Here is an 18,412-nt window from a genome sequence, read left to right on the forward strand (position 1 = left end):
CACCTGTGTTCAAATGTCCTGCCTTAGTCACACCCAATTAAACCCCATGTATGAGGTTTAATAGTGCAGTGTGGGACGTGCATTTTTAACAGGTACAGCCACTTGTTGCAAAACTGGAAAATAAATTAGTTTGTTGTGACAATGTCTTGTGGCCTGGATTGATGATTTGGTGGGCCTTTGTTTTTTTAGGCAGAATCATAGAATGAAAATCATAAAAGGATTTAAATTGGAAGTGACCTTAAAGATCTGTTTCAGCAGGAACACCTTCCAGTAGACCAGGTTGCTCCAAGCCCCATCCAACCCGTTTTTGGTTTTGGGTTTTTTTTCTTGAGTTATCTTTTCTGGGATATTTTCTGGTTAATTCCTTAATAAAAACTTCAATGGCAGAGGAATCAGAAGCCAGGACCTCCTCCCTAATCTTCCCAGTTTGTAGCATCGTCAACCTAAAGTGATGAAGTTCTTTCATGTGTTCACCAGCACCCTCTGTGCCTGGGAATTTCAATATCTTGGGAATGTGTAGCCTGGGAGCAGTGTGGGCCTGGCTCCAAGCTGGTGGTCTCTTGATTTATTAGAGTCTGTCAGAGAAAAGTGGTAATTGAAGCATTTTAAATACCATTTCCTATAAGAGTAAATACCCCAAGTATACAGGGAATTCAGAATTAAGTTCCCTGCAAATGAAGAGAAAATAAACAGATGAGTAAGCGTCTGTTTTGATCATATGAAGAGTTCCTTAATTTAAGGGAAGCTATCGAGCAACAGTGGAGCAATTCAATTCCCTCAACATGCCTCAGTAATCTGGGATGTCAATTATATCCCACAGTCCCAATTCTTCAGCTGTGCAGGATTGACTAACAGGATGTTTAACCAGCACATCCAGGCCTTCCCAGTAACCAAACAAAGGCAACTGGACAGTTGGGAATGCAGTGAAGCTCAAGGCTGCCCTATAATTGGGTTCATCACACCCAGGACTTGGGTTTGTGGCTTCAGGAGAATTCCCTGAAGGAGAATGGTTGTGATCACTAACTCAGAGTTACCCTGTCAAACTGAAAAGAGGAACTTTAAACAGGAGAATTCCCACATCCCATGGGATTCTGAGCACTGGGTTTTTACCCTGTGCAGTGTCAGATGCCCAAAATGTCTGGATTTTGGGTAAAAATCCATCAGTGGTTTTTGGCAGCTCATGTTGTTGACATAACCTCCACTGGTTGGGAATTGCTTCCCTCACTGGAAGTGTTCAAGACCAGCCTGGATGGGGCTCTGAGCAGCCTGGTCTGGTGGGAGGTGTCCCTGCTCATGGCAGGGGGTTGGAACTGGATGAGCTTTAACGTCCCTTCCATCCCCAACCATTCTTGATTCCACAATGAAATGTTCACAGCAGCCTTAAAATGAAAGGGTTGTGCTCAGCTGTACCTCTGTAAATCTGGGATGGTGACAGCAGTCTGTAACTGGGAAAGTTCATGGCATTTGAGGGTCTGCAAGAAGCTGGAGATTGCAAAAACATTGACAATTTTTTCTTGACACACATTCTTCTGTGTATTCTTTTTAATTGGAAAGTAATTGAGCAATTCTTTGTTGAGTTCCCATGCCACTTCATTAATTCAGCAGTAGTTTTGCAGGAAAACAATGTCTGTGGGATGTTTTCGGGATGTCTCAACCTACCAGATGTGGTTTGACTGATGATGGGTTTAGTCACGATGCTGACATGCTCCTTCACTGTGGTTCTAATTGGTTTTTTTTAGAATGAATTGTGGTTAATTAGCAAGCTGCTTGCAGCTCGTGGAGCTTGTAGCAATATCAACAGTTGTGGTGTAAGGTACAAAACAACTGGGGCTTTGCTCAGCTGCAGTAACCATTTGAACCATCAGAAAAGTTCTTTGTTAGCCAAATAACTTTTGGCTAGCAAATCTTTACATGTTCAACTGAAATAAGATAGAAAATCTTTAGTTTGACCAACCATTTGACTTGTCATTAGACTTCCATGTAAAATCCATGCCAGAAACAGGGAATTGGAGATGCAGAGAGGCTGTGGTTGGGTGACTCCTTTTTGGTCTGTTGGGCTGTGTGGTGTAGCACTCACCCTGAGTGCAAGAAACCAAATGCAAACCCCTCTGCTGCCTTAGAGGAGTTGAATAGCTAATACCCAGCTCAAAGGTTAATTACTAATTGCTGCTTATTTGCTATATTTAGGATCCTTCATACTCTTTTTTTCTTGTTGAGCTGTGTAGCAGAGTACAAGTTAATTACCATGGGGTTTTTTCATGCTTTTAAGCACCATCTTTGCTCCATTCTCTGAGATTACAAAGCCGCGTTTTGTGAGATGCTACTTTTATCATCTTGTTTGCAAAAGTACAGCAGTATTAAGCAGGTTTTCTCGTGCCATATGTCAGTGTGGATCCCTTGCTGCTGGTGAAAAACAGACTGAGTAGCAGAAGTTGGGTATTCTGTCTTGATATGTGTATGGGACTGAAAGAAGAAGGTGCTTCACACTCATGGGAGCGCAAGAGCCCTGTTTTAGATTTCCCTTTTAAATTCTGAGCTTCTGCATTGCTTAGAAAAGATGTTTTTCAGAGGACTTGGTGATCAGAGGGAGTACTGGAGTGGATCAGTTTTATGTGGTTTATGAAAGCTGCAGCTCACTTGTCTCTTATCCTTATGGGTGCCTTCCAGCTCGGAATATTCTGTGATTACCATTGCTTGTGCACTCTGGAGTTTTCTCCAGCTCCTGGATAATAAGTTATTTTTTAGTGAATTGTAAAAATTGTCATGAGGAATTCTGCTGTAGGCTTGGAGTGGTTTCAAACTGCTCCTGGCTTGCAGTGGTGCTGCTGCTTTAAGGACCAGATTTACATATTTTGTGCTTGAAAGATTTACAGGATATCTCACCTGCCTGTCTAGGAAGATGGAGCTTTCATGACAGGATTAATGTCACTGGGCTGCAAGGATTAATTGTCCCTCCTCCGCCCCAGCCTGCTCTGAGGGGGCTGGCAAGCTCCTGCTGGCTGAGCTGGAGGGGGTTTCACATCCAGCACTTTGGGAGAATTAAACCAAGCTTTTGCATCACTCTGTGCAGGAATCCTCACCTGGAGAAAGACCAGGAGCTGGAGCATCTCTCCAGGCTTCTGGTGCTGGAGGGTGGGAGGCAAACAAGGCAGCAGTCAGAGCACAAAGTGATGAACTGCTGGCCAAAAACCTGAAAAAACATTCTGCTGTCATTTAAAGAGTGTTCTCAAAGTCTCTGGAGGTTTTTGAGTAAATGGACACAGCTTTTCTCACACTTTCCTTACCTGGAGCTGGGGGAACACAGGGTCAGCTCCAGGAAGGTGCAGGACTGTATCTGTTCCTGATTGTGCACTGTGACATTATGGTACCTTGGCTTTGCCTTTTCCACTCTTTTATTTTCTCTTTTCTTCAGCTCTGTGATGACATGAGGGGGGGAAGAAGCATTCTAGGCTGTTTGTGAGATTTTTAAGTGACATGGAATTACTGGCTTGTATGGAGCTTCTCTAGTCACCTTAGACTTGATTTTCACAGCCTGCTGTTGTTTGTGTCTGCAGAAATGAAGTCTCCAACACTACAATAAATGTTACCTGAAATTTAGCCTTCCAAACTGATAATAGGTGCTAAGTGTGTGGATGGATACAGATATGTACAGATGTGAGGGCAGTATATTCCCACATATATTTACATACAAACTATAGATTTAAATGTAACGTGAATTGACTCAGGTAAATTTCAAAATTGCTACAAAGAGAAAATAATTATCCTGATTATGTTTACATTGGTGTTATAGTTTCCCTAGTTAGAGAAATGTGTGGGTTTTTTGTGAAGATACTTGATTGTAGAGCTTTTGTAATCCAAAACTCAATCATTCTTTTTTCCCCCGAGGATGTTAAATCCCTTCTTTCACCAAGCCAGGGAAAAGCTCCAATAATGTAAGCAGGATCAGAGCTCACTGGGTATGCTTACTGCTGGATTAATAAATGTTTAGGAAAATAAATGGGTGTGTCACAAGTGGTAAAATTGCTTTATACACCAGAAGATGAGATTTAGCAGAAATGAAGTGTATGTTTGCCCCACATCCCAGCAGCATTCAGACTCACTGTTTTGACTGCCTGATTTCAGATCTGTGCTCACAGCAAGATGGAAAGGGTTTTCATTTCAATGGTGAAGTCAATAATTATGGAGGTTATCATTTTCATGCTCAGAAATTCATGTCATTTTCATAAATCATTCATCTCATTTCATAAATCATGCTTTACAGCTGGAGAATGGAAACTTATTGCTGGACATTGATGAAAATCTTGTTTCAGTCACTCAGGTAAGGTTGTGACACTCAAAAATATTTTAAGGAAATATAGCTGAAATCATCTATAGGAGTAATGCAATTGGAAAATGTTCAGCTTGGGATTAACTTCACTGGAACGTAGCTAATATCAGATGTGAATAATCTTAATGAAGCATAAGGGGTGAAATCAGTTCTGTAGTGACAGTGAAATCACAGAAATAAAAGATAAGTGCTTGGTGTCCACGATCTCGTGTGCTGCAAGTAGATAAAGGCAGCTCTGTGTCAGGGAAGATGCATTCATTTATTCAGGCTGAGAACTGAAGAAGTAGAAAAAAGACTCCTGAACCATTTGGGGCTTAAAAATGCACCTCCAAGGGTTGCTGTTCAAAGCTCCAGTCAGTAAATGAAGGTGTTGTGTTCCCACTGAATTTGTGTTTACATTCTCTGGTGTGGTTCTGTAGCTCCTGTTGTATATGAGGTTGATATTCTGTAAAAAAATAATTCCCCTGTAAATGTATTTCTTTTTCCTGGGGAATAGTGTGAGTGAGGGTTTATTGTAACAAAGTGCTGTTGACTTTCCTATCACTCTCTCCAGCTGCCTGTTTAGAAATGTGTCTGCAGAGCTTTAACAGAATTATATCTGTGAAGAATATCCAAAGATCCATCACCTTGAAGCACTCTGAAAAGTATTACTATTCCCATTATCCAGGAGTATGGAGGCACTGAGATCTGAGTTACCACCTTTCAGATGCATGTCATACAATCCAGAGTTCAGAAGTATACTGACTATCAATTTCCAGTATTCCTGTGAAACCTATACTATTTTTTCCACCAAAAAAAAGTAAATGTATAGCTTTGCACACAGCTCTGTGTACCCTGCCCTTCCCCATCCTCCTTGGCTTGCTCATCTGCTCCCTTTTGCTCATGGAAAGGACACAAATGTTCCTTAGGAGCAAACAGTGAGTAGTTCCCAAGCGGGGGCAGGAGAAGGGCAGGTTTGGGGTGCTGCTAAACGAGCAGTTTGGAGAAGTGAGGAGGAAAGTGGCTCTTGGAGTATTTCAGTGTCACCTGACGCCTCTTGAGTCAGGAGTGCCTACAGGAGCCTTGAAGTGATTTCCAAATGAGTGCTGCTGTCATTATTCCCACTTTTCCTGGCATTTTAACAACCCTTGCCTGATGTGTCTGCACACTGCAGAAGGGACTTAGGCTGGGTTTGTTGCTGTTTAGGGTTTTTTTTCAAAAGCTACTCCTGGCAGTATTTTCCTACAGAGTGGGGAATTGGTGCACACTGAAGAAAAGGTGCCTTTCCCTCTTTTTCCCTTCTGCATTTCCATGCAGATAATTAAAGGGATATCTAAGCCCATAAGAAGAAAATGCTTTGTCATAGCACTAAAGCAATGTGATCTTTTTAGTATAAAACATGATGTGAGAAAATGTGAGATAATTCATCCCTGGGTACATCATGACATGAATCTGAGAATCATCAGAGCTGCTTAACAAATTCCAGTTCTAACTGATTGTGGTGTTGCTTTTATGTGTGGGAATAGAGAGTGGATTGAAAAAAAAAAGTATAAACTATTGATATGTGTAGTCTTACTCCTTAAGGGATAATTTTTAATGGAATAAAAAGTTAAAGGCAGGAAAAATTCTTGGGGTGATTTTGGTCTCTTGGAAGGCTGTAAAGCCTGACTGCCAGTCTGGTTACTGTCCAAAGCATTTAGGGACTGCTTTTATAGGACAAGACTCAACTGACTGTCAAACCTGTCTGTGTGACAGGAGGATCCAAGGTTTATGTGTCTAAAATGGGGAGGAGATTCAACGAGCAAAACTAAGATTTGCATTAAATCTTGTTCATCATGAAAATTGTGCCTTCCCGCATCTTGTGGGTGTGATACTGGGAAAACCAGTGAGAAAGGTAGTGAGAAGAACAAGTTCTAGGTTCTCACCAAAGCTTTCCAGTACAACCACCCTGATTGTGGATGGGGTGGATGGGGTTTAGATTTCCTGCAGAGCTCTGAGGGATCTGTGCTTTAACATCCCTGAACTCGAGCTGAACTCAGTTGCAGGTGGGTGGGAGGCAGTAAAGTTGCTCTAGAACACGTGAAGGAGCTTTGATTATGCAGCCACTCAAGTTGCTTCTTATAATAAAGTGTGTTTTCTCTTCTGGTCCAGTTAGCCAGGCCTGCATGGGTGACCTCTTTTGAGCTCCAAGTGAAGGGCATCCCAAGGAAATATTTCTAGCAAGAATTAAATGTACAGCCACAAACTTGCAATAACCCAGTTGTGCATCCTCCTTCAAGTCCACTTATCCAGGTCACACCTGTCCCATGGGCAAGGGGAAATCAGGCAGCACTTTAAAAGCCCTTCCCTTCTGTATCCTGCTGGCACTCCACGTGCTGCTGCCATGCTGCAAGACCTTGAAATGAGGGTTTAGAAGAAGAGCCAGGGAAAGGACTGGCCATAAGTCATGCTTGGAGCTCACTGATGTTAAAGGCACAGCAGTAATGCATCCAGTCCCGTTCTGGATAGCTATTTCATGTTTTATTCATTTTTTTTCACTTTGGAGAATTCCCTACAGAGTTGTTTTACAGTGGGTTGTTGGCTATTTGGGTCCATTAGCAATATTAAGATCCCACAGCTTGAGCCTGTGTGCTTCTTCCATGTGGGACTTCACAGTTGAAGCCTGAAGGACTTTGAGGAGGTTTATCTTGTTTGCTGTTACCAGAGAACTTTACAAGTTGTAACTACTTAACTCATAGTTTCTTCTCCTCAAAAGATAAATGGAAATTTTTTTTTCTCTTTACAGGCTGTTACCCAACTAGAGCTTTTTGGGGACATGTCCACTCCTCCTGATGTAACCTCTCCCCCAGTGAGTACCCAGGGAAACTGCACTGTGTTTTTCCTGCATGCCATTTTCAGCACATTTATTGAGCACATTTACAATTTGTGTCCTCAGCCATTCCAGTGGGCAGGATTTCAAAGTAGTTTTTAGGTTGCAGGAAAATAAAAGTGAAGTTAATTGAACGTGCAGTCCCTGCTTCATGACGATGTGCAAAAATACCTTTGATTTTTATTTTTCTGCTCTGGTGTTAAGTGTCACACAGGGTGCAACCTGAGCTGCAGATCTGCTTCCCTGTGTTTGTCAGAGGGAAATGCTGCACTGCACTCTCACTGCTCTGCAGAAAATCCAGTTACAGCCTCACGTTTCATGTCTCTGGATCCACCAAGCACAGATCCCAGAACTGCTGTTAAAGGAGGGAAGTAAAGACAGAGAGAAAGGGCTGGATGTCTTTTAAGGGCAAAAAATAATGTCTCAGCATGTTTTTCAGCATTATAACAAAAAATTTTCATATAAAGCTTTAGAGCCTTGCATTAAGCTGTAGGGAAGTATGAATATACTGAGAAAATTCAGGTGCTGTGAGGTCAGGAGCCTCAGATCTCCAGTATGTTCTGGATCATGTCTGGGACTAGATGTTCAAAGCCCTTGCTGCTCATCCTCAGCTTACTCAATTGGATTTGACTTCTCCTCTAATGCAGACCTATGATTCTGGTCCTGGTGGTTAATTAGCAGCAATATTTATTCAGTTTTCCATAAATCCTGTAGATATTTCATTTACCTTAACTGTTAATAGTAACTTAAAAACTAATGCCTTGGTCACTTTCCCCTTTGTCACCTAACATCTCGAATCACAAGTCTGTATGTTCTGGAGAAAGAAATTATGTCAATATTTTGGTTGTGGTGCATTCCAGGCAAATTTCACCTTGATTTTTTTTTCCTCTGATAGGAAGTTTCTTCACTTCTTTCTTTTTCTCCTATCCCCAGCAAATTCCACTACTTTTATTTCTATTGCTTCTTTCCTTCTACATCTTCCCATTCTTTCTTCTTTCTCATTCTTCACTCCAAACCTGGATTTTTTAGAGCTCCAGGTGATGTGGCAGCAGTATGCAGCAGAAGCTGCAGCTGATACCTCACCCTTGTGTTTTCTGCCTGTCTCCCTGCAGACTCCTGCTACTCCAGGTGATGCCTTTATCCCATCTTCATCCCAGTCACTCCCTGCTAGTACAGACATGTTTGGTTCTGTACCTTTCAGCACTGCTGCCGTACCCTCAGGTAAGGAATGCACTGGAATTAAAGTCTGGAATCAGATTTGGGGGTCAGTGCCCAGCTCTGGTTTGCATTTCAGTACTTGGGGCATTGATTTTAGCAGGGTGGAAGTGGGGAAGGCTTTTGAGGTCGGTGCTTCAGGGCAAGGCAAAGCAGGGAGTACATTAGTTTGAATTTGCCTGCATTTTTTAAAGCAGAAGCCAAAAAAGTCACTGGGAATTCAAGCATAGTTCACCCATCTGGCTAACAGAACTTCTAGGTACAGGAGAAAGAGAGGAAACAGCATTTAGTTTAAATTTTGGGGGTTCTGTGGTAGAAGTGAATATCTCTCCAGTAAACAGGGGCTGAGAATTTGATTGCACTTCAAGGTATTCCACTTTGTCAAATCCTGGAATGTCCTCTAGACATCTGTTGGAACAGAAATGTATCTGAGCTACTTCTCCTTCCATCACTCAGGAGCTAGGTCTCTCAAAATTCAATTCCTTATTTTTGCATTTTATTGAGTTTTGGGCTTTTCCCTATACAATATAGCAGCCACCCTTATGTTTGTGATTACAAAACAGCCTAGAAATAAAGCAAAGAGGAAAAGTACAGGAGGACTGAGGAAACAGGTTGGAAACAAGAGTTTTAAAGCTGTAGCAGTATTAAAATTGAGAGAGAAGTTACATTATGCAAAGTATTAGTGGTAAGTATTGAATTTAAATGTGAGACAGCATAACTGTAAAGCACAGTACTTGTATCAGTGGAACATAATTATGTTAGGTAGTTTAATTTGTAAAATGTTTTACAGGAGTTTTAGTTTCAGAGCACTTTGTTGTTGTTGTAAATAAAAAAGGATCAGATCCTGTAATTCCTACACGGTCAAACTCTTGGTTGCTTTAAAGGAGGCTTCAGGTCTGACAGGAAGCAATTATAATTTTGGTTTTAATCATTAATTTCCTCCTCAGCTGGAGTGGGTTATGTTAGCCTAATACCTGAAGCAGTTTGTTGTTAATAGGTATTTAGTGCAGCAGAAGCTCAAGATCTTTTTGATGTTCTCAAGTAATTGGGTAATAACCAAGTGTGAGGGTTTTAATCTGGAATCATCTGGGTTGGATTTTTTTATTAGTAGTAGTAGTAGCAGCAGCATTGTGATGCAATTTGAGATGATTGCTTTGCAGAGTCCACCAGCCTGTGGTTCTGAGTGTGACTACTTGTGCAGGGATGTGAATTCAGTGTTCTCAGTTTTCTCTCCAAGTGTGCTGCAGCTCTGCACGTTTCTGATTTATTGCGTCGCCTTTCCCGCGTGCTCTCCGCGGCGCCATTAAAACCTTCCATCCCGTTTGTTTCCCCCCTCCTGCTCTCTTTATTCCCCAAAGGTTATGTTGCCATGGGAGCTGTCCTGCCCTCCTTCTGGGGACAGCAACCACTTGTTCAGCAGCAGTTGGCCATGGGTGCCCAGCCTCCAGTCGCTCAGGTGATGCAGGGAGGACAGCCCATCGCGTGGGGCCAGCCCGGCATCTTCCCTCCCACCCAGCAGCCGTGGCCATCCGTGGCTGGCCAGTTCCAGCCCACTGCCTTCATGCCAACACAAACTGTTTTGCCTTTACAAGCAGCCATGTTTCAAGGTACCATTGCTCCTATAGCCACCGTCCCACCCACGAGCGATTCCAACAGATCGAGTCCGCAGACAGACAGGCCCAGACAGAAAATGGGAAAAGAAATGTTTAAAGATTTCCAGATGGCTCAGCCTCCACCAGTGCCATCAAGAAAACCAGATCAGCCTTCCCTCAGTTGTACCTCAGAGGCCTTCTCAAGTTACTTTAACAAAGTTGGGATGGCACAGGAAGCAGATGATTGTGATGACTTTGACATCTCTCAGTTAAATTTGACTCCTGTGACTTCCACGACACCATCTACAAATTCACGTGAGTATTTATGTGCTTTCAGCCATCCCTTTCCTCAGACATGACTGCTCCTCAAAGCACTTCTATCTGTTTTTAAATTCCAACCCAGATACATACCTTTATGCATGCCCTGGCTTAAGAAAAGTGTTCCAGCCATAAAGGAAAATACCACAGAGGAATTTCAGAGGTCATAGAAATGAACAGCCCAGACAGCTACAGTCAGAAATTTAATTTCTAAAATTAAATGTTGTAATATTTGTTTTGTGATGGGAACATGCAAGCTGGTTGGCAGAAGCCCATGGCATTCAACCTTACAACTGGTTTCACTTATCTCCCATCCATACTTTTCAGAAATTAGGGGATGGGTATTAATTTTAGTAGCTTGACATATCGGACATGTGGGGAAATTCATTGGAGAGCTGTAAAATAAGCTTAGGGTGTTCATAGCATGGTGATGGGGGATTTTCTCTTTTCAGCAGATTGCTGAAAAGGGGAATTCATGATATTCACCAGGGGTCACTCAGAGACCTGTTTCACTTACCTGACACAGGACAGGCGACTCACACATTCCTAATGTAATGTAGTGGTGTCTCCCAGGTTCATAAAGACATAGGCCGGATGCAACCAAACTTAATCTGGAAGTTGCCAAATGAAATCAAACACATGGGATTGATAATGACAACTGTGCCCAAATTTACCTCCTGCAGCTCCTTCTTAGAGAATGATTCTCAGGGGTGGTGGAAGTTGAGGGATGTAAAAGTGTGAGCAAATTTTGTGCTGAAGTGTCTTTTTGAAGAAATCAGCAGAATAATTGTTGCTGTTGCCTTAATCCTTGTTTAGCTCCCACCCCTGCACCCAGACAGAGTTCTCCATCCAAATCATCAGCATCTCATACGAGTGACCCTGCTGCAGACGACCTCTTTGAAGAGGGGTTTGAAAGCCCAAGCAAAAGTGAGGAGCCAGAGGCTGTGAGTAGCAAGGTTTCTAAATCTTCATTGTCTCCTTTTAACTAGAAAAGATAAAAGCTGATTAAATGTTGTTCTGTAGTGTCAGAAACTTTTCCAGTAGGGTTGGGTGGTGCTTGTGGGGGAGCTGCAGCCAGAATTCCCGTCCTGCTTTGGGTTTGACAGCTGATAGCACAGCATTTCTGCTGATGTGCACTAACCCTGCATACAAGGAACCAAACTCAGAGTTCACATGTAAGGCTGTACATGTTAGATGTATCCAATCTCCTCTTTAGCACGCCAGCAATCACTTTTCTCATGGTAAGGAAGTTTGGGGTAAAACAACAAACATGCTGAGGCTGCAGAGAAAGATGTGAGAGTTTGTGTGTTAAAAGATGATGGTTGGTGTTGTCTTGTACATTCTTGCATCCCAGTTGCTTGCCTAGCTATGTTCCTCAGTGTTCTGGCCCTCGGTATGTGATTTCTTTGCCTTTATGGACCAAAGCAAGAAATGTTATCCAAGCAATGACTGTCAATCACCAGGTGTCAGGGAGGGAGGAGCCCGAGTGAGCCAAAGGCAAGAGGGGGTCGGTACAACAAAAAGTGCAAAATAACCCAAGCTTGGACTCTTTCTGTTTCACGTGGCTTTCAGGGCCTTTTGCAGTTCTGGTTGGCCTGATCCATTACCTTCTGAAGCTTGTGGCAGCTCCTGCCTGGGCTCCAGCAGGAACTGATGAGGTCCTTTGGTGCCTGCAGCAGCTGTAGGAAATGCTACGGCTTTGGAGAGCGGCGAGGCCTCCCTCTCTGGTTTTCATGAGATAGGATGTACTTGTTATGCCCACAGCATGAAAATAACCTCGTGTTGACTTTTCACTTTCTACTGTTGAGAAAAAAAGGTGTTATGTTCTTGTATTCTAGCCTGATGGGTCTCAGGCCTCCTCCAACAGTGATCCCTTTGGTGAGCCAACTGGTGATACTATAAGTCCACAGGTCGGTAGCTAGATAGCACAGGTTGGGGTAGGTATCTGTCCTTTTTTTCTCTACACCTTGAGGTGTTCACTTACTCTTCCACCAGTGCCTGCCATTGCTTTCATGGATGCATGGTTTATTTTTTTTTTTTCCTTTTCATCTCTTCCGTTTTACCTCTCCATCCTCCGCAGTGTATTCCTCGTGCTTGGTGGTTTGCATGGCTTTTGCCATTCACTGAGTGTTGCAGCTTATGCAAATATGTGTGTTTCAGCTGCCTGCATGCTTGAAAGAAATGTAGACTTATTTTACTTTGTGTTCAAATTCTGAGGGCAAATAGGGAAACTGAGCCATTATTAACAACATATTAGGCAGAGCATTTTTTTCATCAAAGCCACCCTTGCCTTCAGTCAGATGTAACATATTAAATGGAATAAGACATCTTACCCATAGACATAACAATCATTAAATAAAATTATGTAATGATACATGAATGTCTCTACCCTAAATCAATGGGATAATCAGTAGAAGAAGCACGTTTATTATCTGCATGTAAAAAATATTGAAATGGGTTTGTGTATTTTTATCTCCAACTGCAAATTAAAAACATCTGAAAATTATCATCATTCATATTACCATTGGCATACTGATGTTTTAAAAATTATTCATCAATGTAAGTCATTTAAACCCAGACAGACGGGAAAGAAGATCTGTTCATCCTTTGTGTTACAGAACACGTAGAAAATGTGGCTGCCTGTGAATGCTCTGTGATTTGTTTCAATACAGTAAATATATTTTGCCAAAAAAACAGTGAAGCTACAAAGTTTTATGAGTGCTGAGCGTTGTTATTCCATCCAAATACTCTCTAGTGTTGCTGTTTGAAGAATATGTTTCATTATCTTCTCCCCGTCTGCCACTCCTGTTTGGTATTGCCCAAATACATGATCTGATACGGCTTCTGTGCTCCAGCACAGAGCTCCTGGAGCAAATCCAGAGCAGTGGGAGAACCCTTCCCATTTTTGTACAGAAATTCCACTGGCTTTGCCAGTGATTTACCCATCCTCAGTTTAGTTTCAGCTCCAAATTAATAGTTTCATTAGGAGTCAGTTTACTTTGTGCACTAAATATGATTTTAAAAAACCTTAGAGTAATTTAGCTTTGATCCACTTGGGAATAGTGGGGTTCTCTCTTAATAACATGTGGTGCTGTGAGAGGGCATCTCCCCCTTCTGTAGCTTCACCCCTGCTCAGCTCCTGGGGCTGCAGCAAAAGTAGCACTGAGCTTTGTGTCTCCTTGAGTCCAGGGGTGCCAGTGTGAGGAGAAAGTCAAGCTGGGATGAGCTGCTGCAGCAAGAGCATTCATTATTTACTCCAGTGAGAGCTGCTGCTGCAGATGGATGGTGCCACTTGATAATTTGGCTGTGCCTTTGCCTGACCGTGGCCAGCACTGACATCCCCAGCTATCCCAGCTTCAGACCACTCCCGGAGTTCTTCCCTACATCATGAAAGAGGATTTGCCCTTTATCTGAGTCCCACACTCTGGAAACCCACATACATCTGTTTATTATGGTTTATCACAGGGTGCTTCTGCAATTCAGAGCTACCAGGACAGTGTATTACCAGTGGTTGCATATGGTTTTGCTGCATTTTTAGTTAATCCCTGTAGAGCCTCACATCAAACATGTATAATTCCCTGAAATATATGCTGGGAAACATTAACTAATGTTCCTGATTATTGTATTACATTAATTCCTGAGAGCTGTAGGCAGGAACAGGAAGCTGAACAAAACAGAAAGCCTCTCTCCAGTGAGGTTCCACTAATATCATTGTGCAGATGCCATTCAGCAGCAGTCTGTAGGAAATCCACTTCCCAAGGCCAGCCCAGCTAATTCTGGTGTCGTCAGAGCGATGGGAAGTCTAATCCCCATGGAAAATTATCAATTCAGGACTTACTGGGGAGTTGTGTATTGAGCTCTGCATTTGGAGAGAAACTTAATGGGGAGAAACATGTCATGCAGAGGAATCACAGTCTGCATAAAAGCCACTTTTGTGGCTTTGATGGGAGATTACTTCACTCTTTAGAATGTGGTTCTTAGCCCAAGAACTGCACAGTAACAACTCAGCTGAATGGACCTCTCAGGAGAGCATTGTGTGCAGAAATGTCAAATCTGTCTGTTCCCAGATCTCTGAAATCAGCTCTGCCCATACCATGTCTTTATTTATCTTGATGTATTCAGAATATCCACCTGCCTGGTTTTTTGTACCCTGATCTTTCAAGGTACCACAGCAATTTGGTTTCTTGATTCCTTCTGATACTCTAAATTATCATCTAGTTACTCTCTTCTTTTCTCCTATTTTCCTCTCTTCCTTTTGCAATCTTCCACTTCAGCTCTCAAAATCCTCATCCTTCCAGAAGCAGCTGTTTCTAGAAGTCACCCCTCCAGAAATAGCTATGAGGTCTCAGTAGGTAAATGTGGCATTTTATGGATACATTACATCTTTGTCCCTTATGGTTAAAGATAAGCAGCAGAAAGGCTCAACTTCCACAGGTGAAATGAGATTAACTCTTTGCAGAGCTGTTTATTGTATTTGGTTGTTTCCCCTTTGTTCATGCATGCTGTTGAGGACAGATAGTGATTTTGCAGAAGAGGTGAAGAGAATACAGAATGACTGCCACCTTCAGATTATTTATGTTTAATCCCCACTGCTGTCTTTAGATTATGTGGGGAGTATTTGTGGTGAAAGGAGAGAGAGGGAAAGAACTGTTTCTCAGCTGTGATCCTACCAAATGTCTTAAACATTTCTCTTTGTTGACATTTTACATTAAAGCAGGGAGTTTGAACAGAGGAACAAACGCAGCTCTATTGAGCTGCTGCCCAGCTCAAAACTTGCACTGGCAATCATTCATGAGAGATTCTCAAGAAACCTTCAAAACATTTGTGGCTAGAGGATATCTCCCTGAAAAAAAATTCTTCAGTTGTTCTGAGAAATGTGTGCAGACAATTAGGAGCCCTCAAAACGTGTCACACCCTTCACAATGCCATCAGCACTGTCAGGAGAGCAACAGTTCATTAGAATATTTGTCTATCAGCTTTTGGTGGTGCTTTGGTGGCCCACTGCCATCATCCGTCTTGGAGCAAGTGCTGTGCTTGGTGATAAATGTTCCTAAAAATCTTACTCAGCTCTGGGATGGGCTGCTGTAACTTTTATTTGGGCTGGTTTTAGGAAGTGAAGAGAAAAAGCAATTTATGGACAAAGCCTTGGGTTACCTGGGAGCTTAGTGAGCCTCAGGAGGGAATACCAAGCTGATTCTGCATCCTCTTCTTGCTTCTGCCCCTTTTCTGTTGCACCTGGACTCCAAATAGGCTCAAAATACTAAAGGCTGCATTTGCAGGACCTGTTCCAGTCTTTCACCTGCCTCAATCAGAACTGGATAAAGTCCAAAGAGAAATTCCTAATTACAGGTGACCTGTTCTTGCTGTAGGCCCTAAAGCTGTCATTCTCTAGCTAAAGACACAGCACTGAGCAGGGCTGGGAACCTGAAGAAGTAGTGTTGTGCCTTTGGAAGGGAATCACAGGTTAGGAAGTCCTGCTTCACTCCAGAGAAATCCTAAAATTAACATTTCAAGTCTCCTGCTCAGTTGGTTTTTCCTATTTCTCAGAAATATGGAGAGGCATGAGCAGAGAAATTCAGGCTGCTCTGTGAACAGGGGCATCCTGCAGGATTGCCCTCCTCTCTGCTGCTGCAGTCTCATTCAAGCTGTCCATTTCCATGTGCCAGCTCAAACAAGGGCTTCTCACCTCTTCAGTGTCACCAGCCCACCTGAGCTCACCTTCTACCCTTTTATTTCTGCAACTTCTTCGTCTAAACAAGAGACAGCGTTCTTTGTAGCTGTGTTCTTGCTGATTTGCAACCCAAGAATTCCATTTAGGGACAAGCTCTCCTCGCTTCCTCTGCGATGAGGTCATTTAAAAGTTCCCTGTCTTCTGCACGACAACTGATTTTAAAAATCCACTTGTGAAAATTTAGCATCTTTGAGACTTCTGAACAATTTGCTTCCAATTGGCCATTAGGTTCGATTGTTATGAAGGAGAATTGACAGATATGTAGATGGAAGGATATGTGGATGACAGATCTGTAGATGGAAATAATTGTGTGGCTACTGTTTTGGGAGAGGGGCCCAGAAATAATCAGTGTTTCTTGGCTGCAGTTCCTTTTTAATGTCAGAACTAAGATATGGAGCAGGTTCATCTTTCTGAGTAGTTGTCACTGCATTTTCATTTCATGGATGTACAGCATCCCTCTTGCTACTAAAATGACAGAAATTTTTGGAATGCTAATAATTAAACTGGATATTTGAAACTAGGAGATATTCCTAGGTAGGTTTATGTTAAGAACAGATGCACTCTCCAGGCATAATCCTGAACTGGAAGGTTGCTGTATTTATGCTGCTAATGGAGGCTGTTAGAAAAATAACCAAATATCAGTCAGTAATAATAAGCAATAAATAAGCAATAAAAAATAAATAAATAGAGCATTAGGAATGACCTGTCTTATCACCAAAGATATTTAATTTCAACCCGCTTGCCAACTTTACTCTGTCCTATTTTGCCTATGGGTCAGCATGCAAAAAACCAGAGAAGATGCTTCACATTCCCACTCCCTTCACTTGCAACCCCAGCACAAGATGCTCATTTTGTGTGGCTCTCCAGCACACTTATTTCATGAAACTCTTTATCATTTGAGCCTGCCCTTTCTGATCAGTCAGCCAGGAGTGAACGTGGCTGTAAAGGGCATGGAAATCTGTTCAGGCCTCACCTCCTCAATTGAGAACATCCTGCCAGCAGCTCTGCACAGAGCAGGTGCCTTGCAGTGATCAAAGGGCTGCCAGGGTACAAATAGTTTCTTCCTAACCCACAGTTATGTGTTGTGAGTGAGTTCACCCCTGCAAGCCCGAGTGGGTGCTGAGTCTCTCAGGAGATGCTCTCCAGTGATTAGTTCTGCTGGGGAGCAGGTGTTAACATCTTCAAATGGGATGCAAATTTACTTCTAGCATTTGCATAATGTTATTCTAAAGCATTAGCACCCTTGTTGCCTCACACAGTAGTGGACTGCATCAGAAATGGTGTTTGCTGCTGTCTTGTTCCCCTTAAAATGGGAAGAATAAAGTGATCTGCAGCATGAATTATTTCTGGAAAACAGCAGCAAAAAAAGTGCTTCCAGTTCTTCTCTTGGTTTCTCTCTGTGGGTTGATGAAAGCACATCAGAAGTGATTCTGGGCCAGTTCAGCAAGGAGAGCGCTGTAAGATTCGAGGGTTTTTTGTGAATCAGAAGCTTTGTCTGCTATTTTGTTTGTTCCTCTCCTTTTGTTCTGACAAAGACCAGTTCTTTCCTTTCCTTCCCTCTGCATCTGTTCCTAATGGCAGTGGTAGAAGGCAGAAAATGCTGGCGAGATGCTGTGAGAAGAGTTAATGCTCACCTGCCTTTTCATAACATGCCCTGTGACTTTTGTGTGGATTATGTAAAAAAAAGGGAGGGTTATTTCTGCTTTCAAGACCCTCCAAAATAGTGCCTGTCACTGTGAGAGGAGCTGTCCATGAAGTCAACAGCACTTGACTCTGCTTTTGCCTTTTTCCTGTCCCTTTCTGCTCTCTTTTGCCCTCTTGAGTATCAATATTTTACAGACACCATTTGCATTGTTGGGCTAAAAGCATGCTTGAATTGGCTCAAAATAATACCAGAAAACAAATCTCAGGCATTGACCAAAACCCTTTGACTGGGAAGACTGCACACAATTACTGCAATTAATTTCTCATTTAGGCATCTGAAGGGAGAAATCAACTGAAAGGAAGAAGCAAGAGCACACTTTTCACGCAAAATGCTCTGGTCTGCTGGAAGAGAAATTATTCAAATCAGTGAGAAATGCAGGCCTTTGCCACATCAGGTGTCTGTGCAGATAAATGTTGGGTATGAATCAAAGAAGTTTCTCACTGTAAAGGCTGTCTCAGGCTTGTTGGAAGTGCTGCTGCTGATGAGGAGCTCTCCTCCTCCTCTTCCAAGGGTGTGGAGTTCAGTGGCACCTTAGGACACCTGTTACTTCAGCACTTCTACATATCTGAAGGATATTTGAGGACAGCTCTAATAAGCAGACTTGACATTTTGAAAAGCTCTTTTTTTTTCCCTGAAGGCATTTGAAAAACTGACATCTTTTGTTCCAAAGGGATGT

At 42.5% G+C, this 18,412-nt stretch overlaps 1 protein-coding gene across 11 annotated transcripts in view; it reads left to right on the top strand.

Annotated features, from left to right (window-relative positions):
• Positions 1-18,412, top strand: part of DAB1 (DAB adaptor protein 1) — a 409,901-nt gene that overhangs the window by 386,186 nt on the left and 5,303 nt on the right. For 7 of the 11 annotated variants that reach the window (XM_030953038.1, XM_030953040.1, XM_030953037.1 and 4 more), the window contains 6 exons: positions 4,262-4,318; positions 7,092-7,154; positions 8,288-8,396; positions 9,749-10,297; positions 11,117-11,244; positions 12,139-12,237. In XM_030953038.1, the coding sequence (XP_030808898.1) occupies positions 4,262-4,318; positions 7,092-7,154; positions 8,288-8,396; positions 9,749-10,297; positions 11,117-11,244; positions 12,139-12,222 (990 nt within the window). In that variant the 3' untranslated portion in view covers positions 12,223-12,237. The remainder of the gene's footprint in view (positions 1-4,261; positions 4,319-7,091; positions 7,155-8,287; positions 8,397-9,748; positions 10,298-11,116; positions 11,245-12,138; positions 12,238-18,412) is intronic. The other 4 variants (XM_030953044.1, XM_030953047.1, XM_030953042.1 and 1 more) reach the window with 3 other exon arrangements.

This window comes from Camarhynchus parvulus, chromosome 8 (assembly GCF_901933205.1).
Source record: "Camarhynchus parvulus chromosome 8, STF_HiC, whole genome shotgun sequence".
NCBI lineage: Eukaryota > Metazoa > Chordata > Aves > Passeriformes > Thraupidae > Camarhynchus > Camarhynchus parvulus.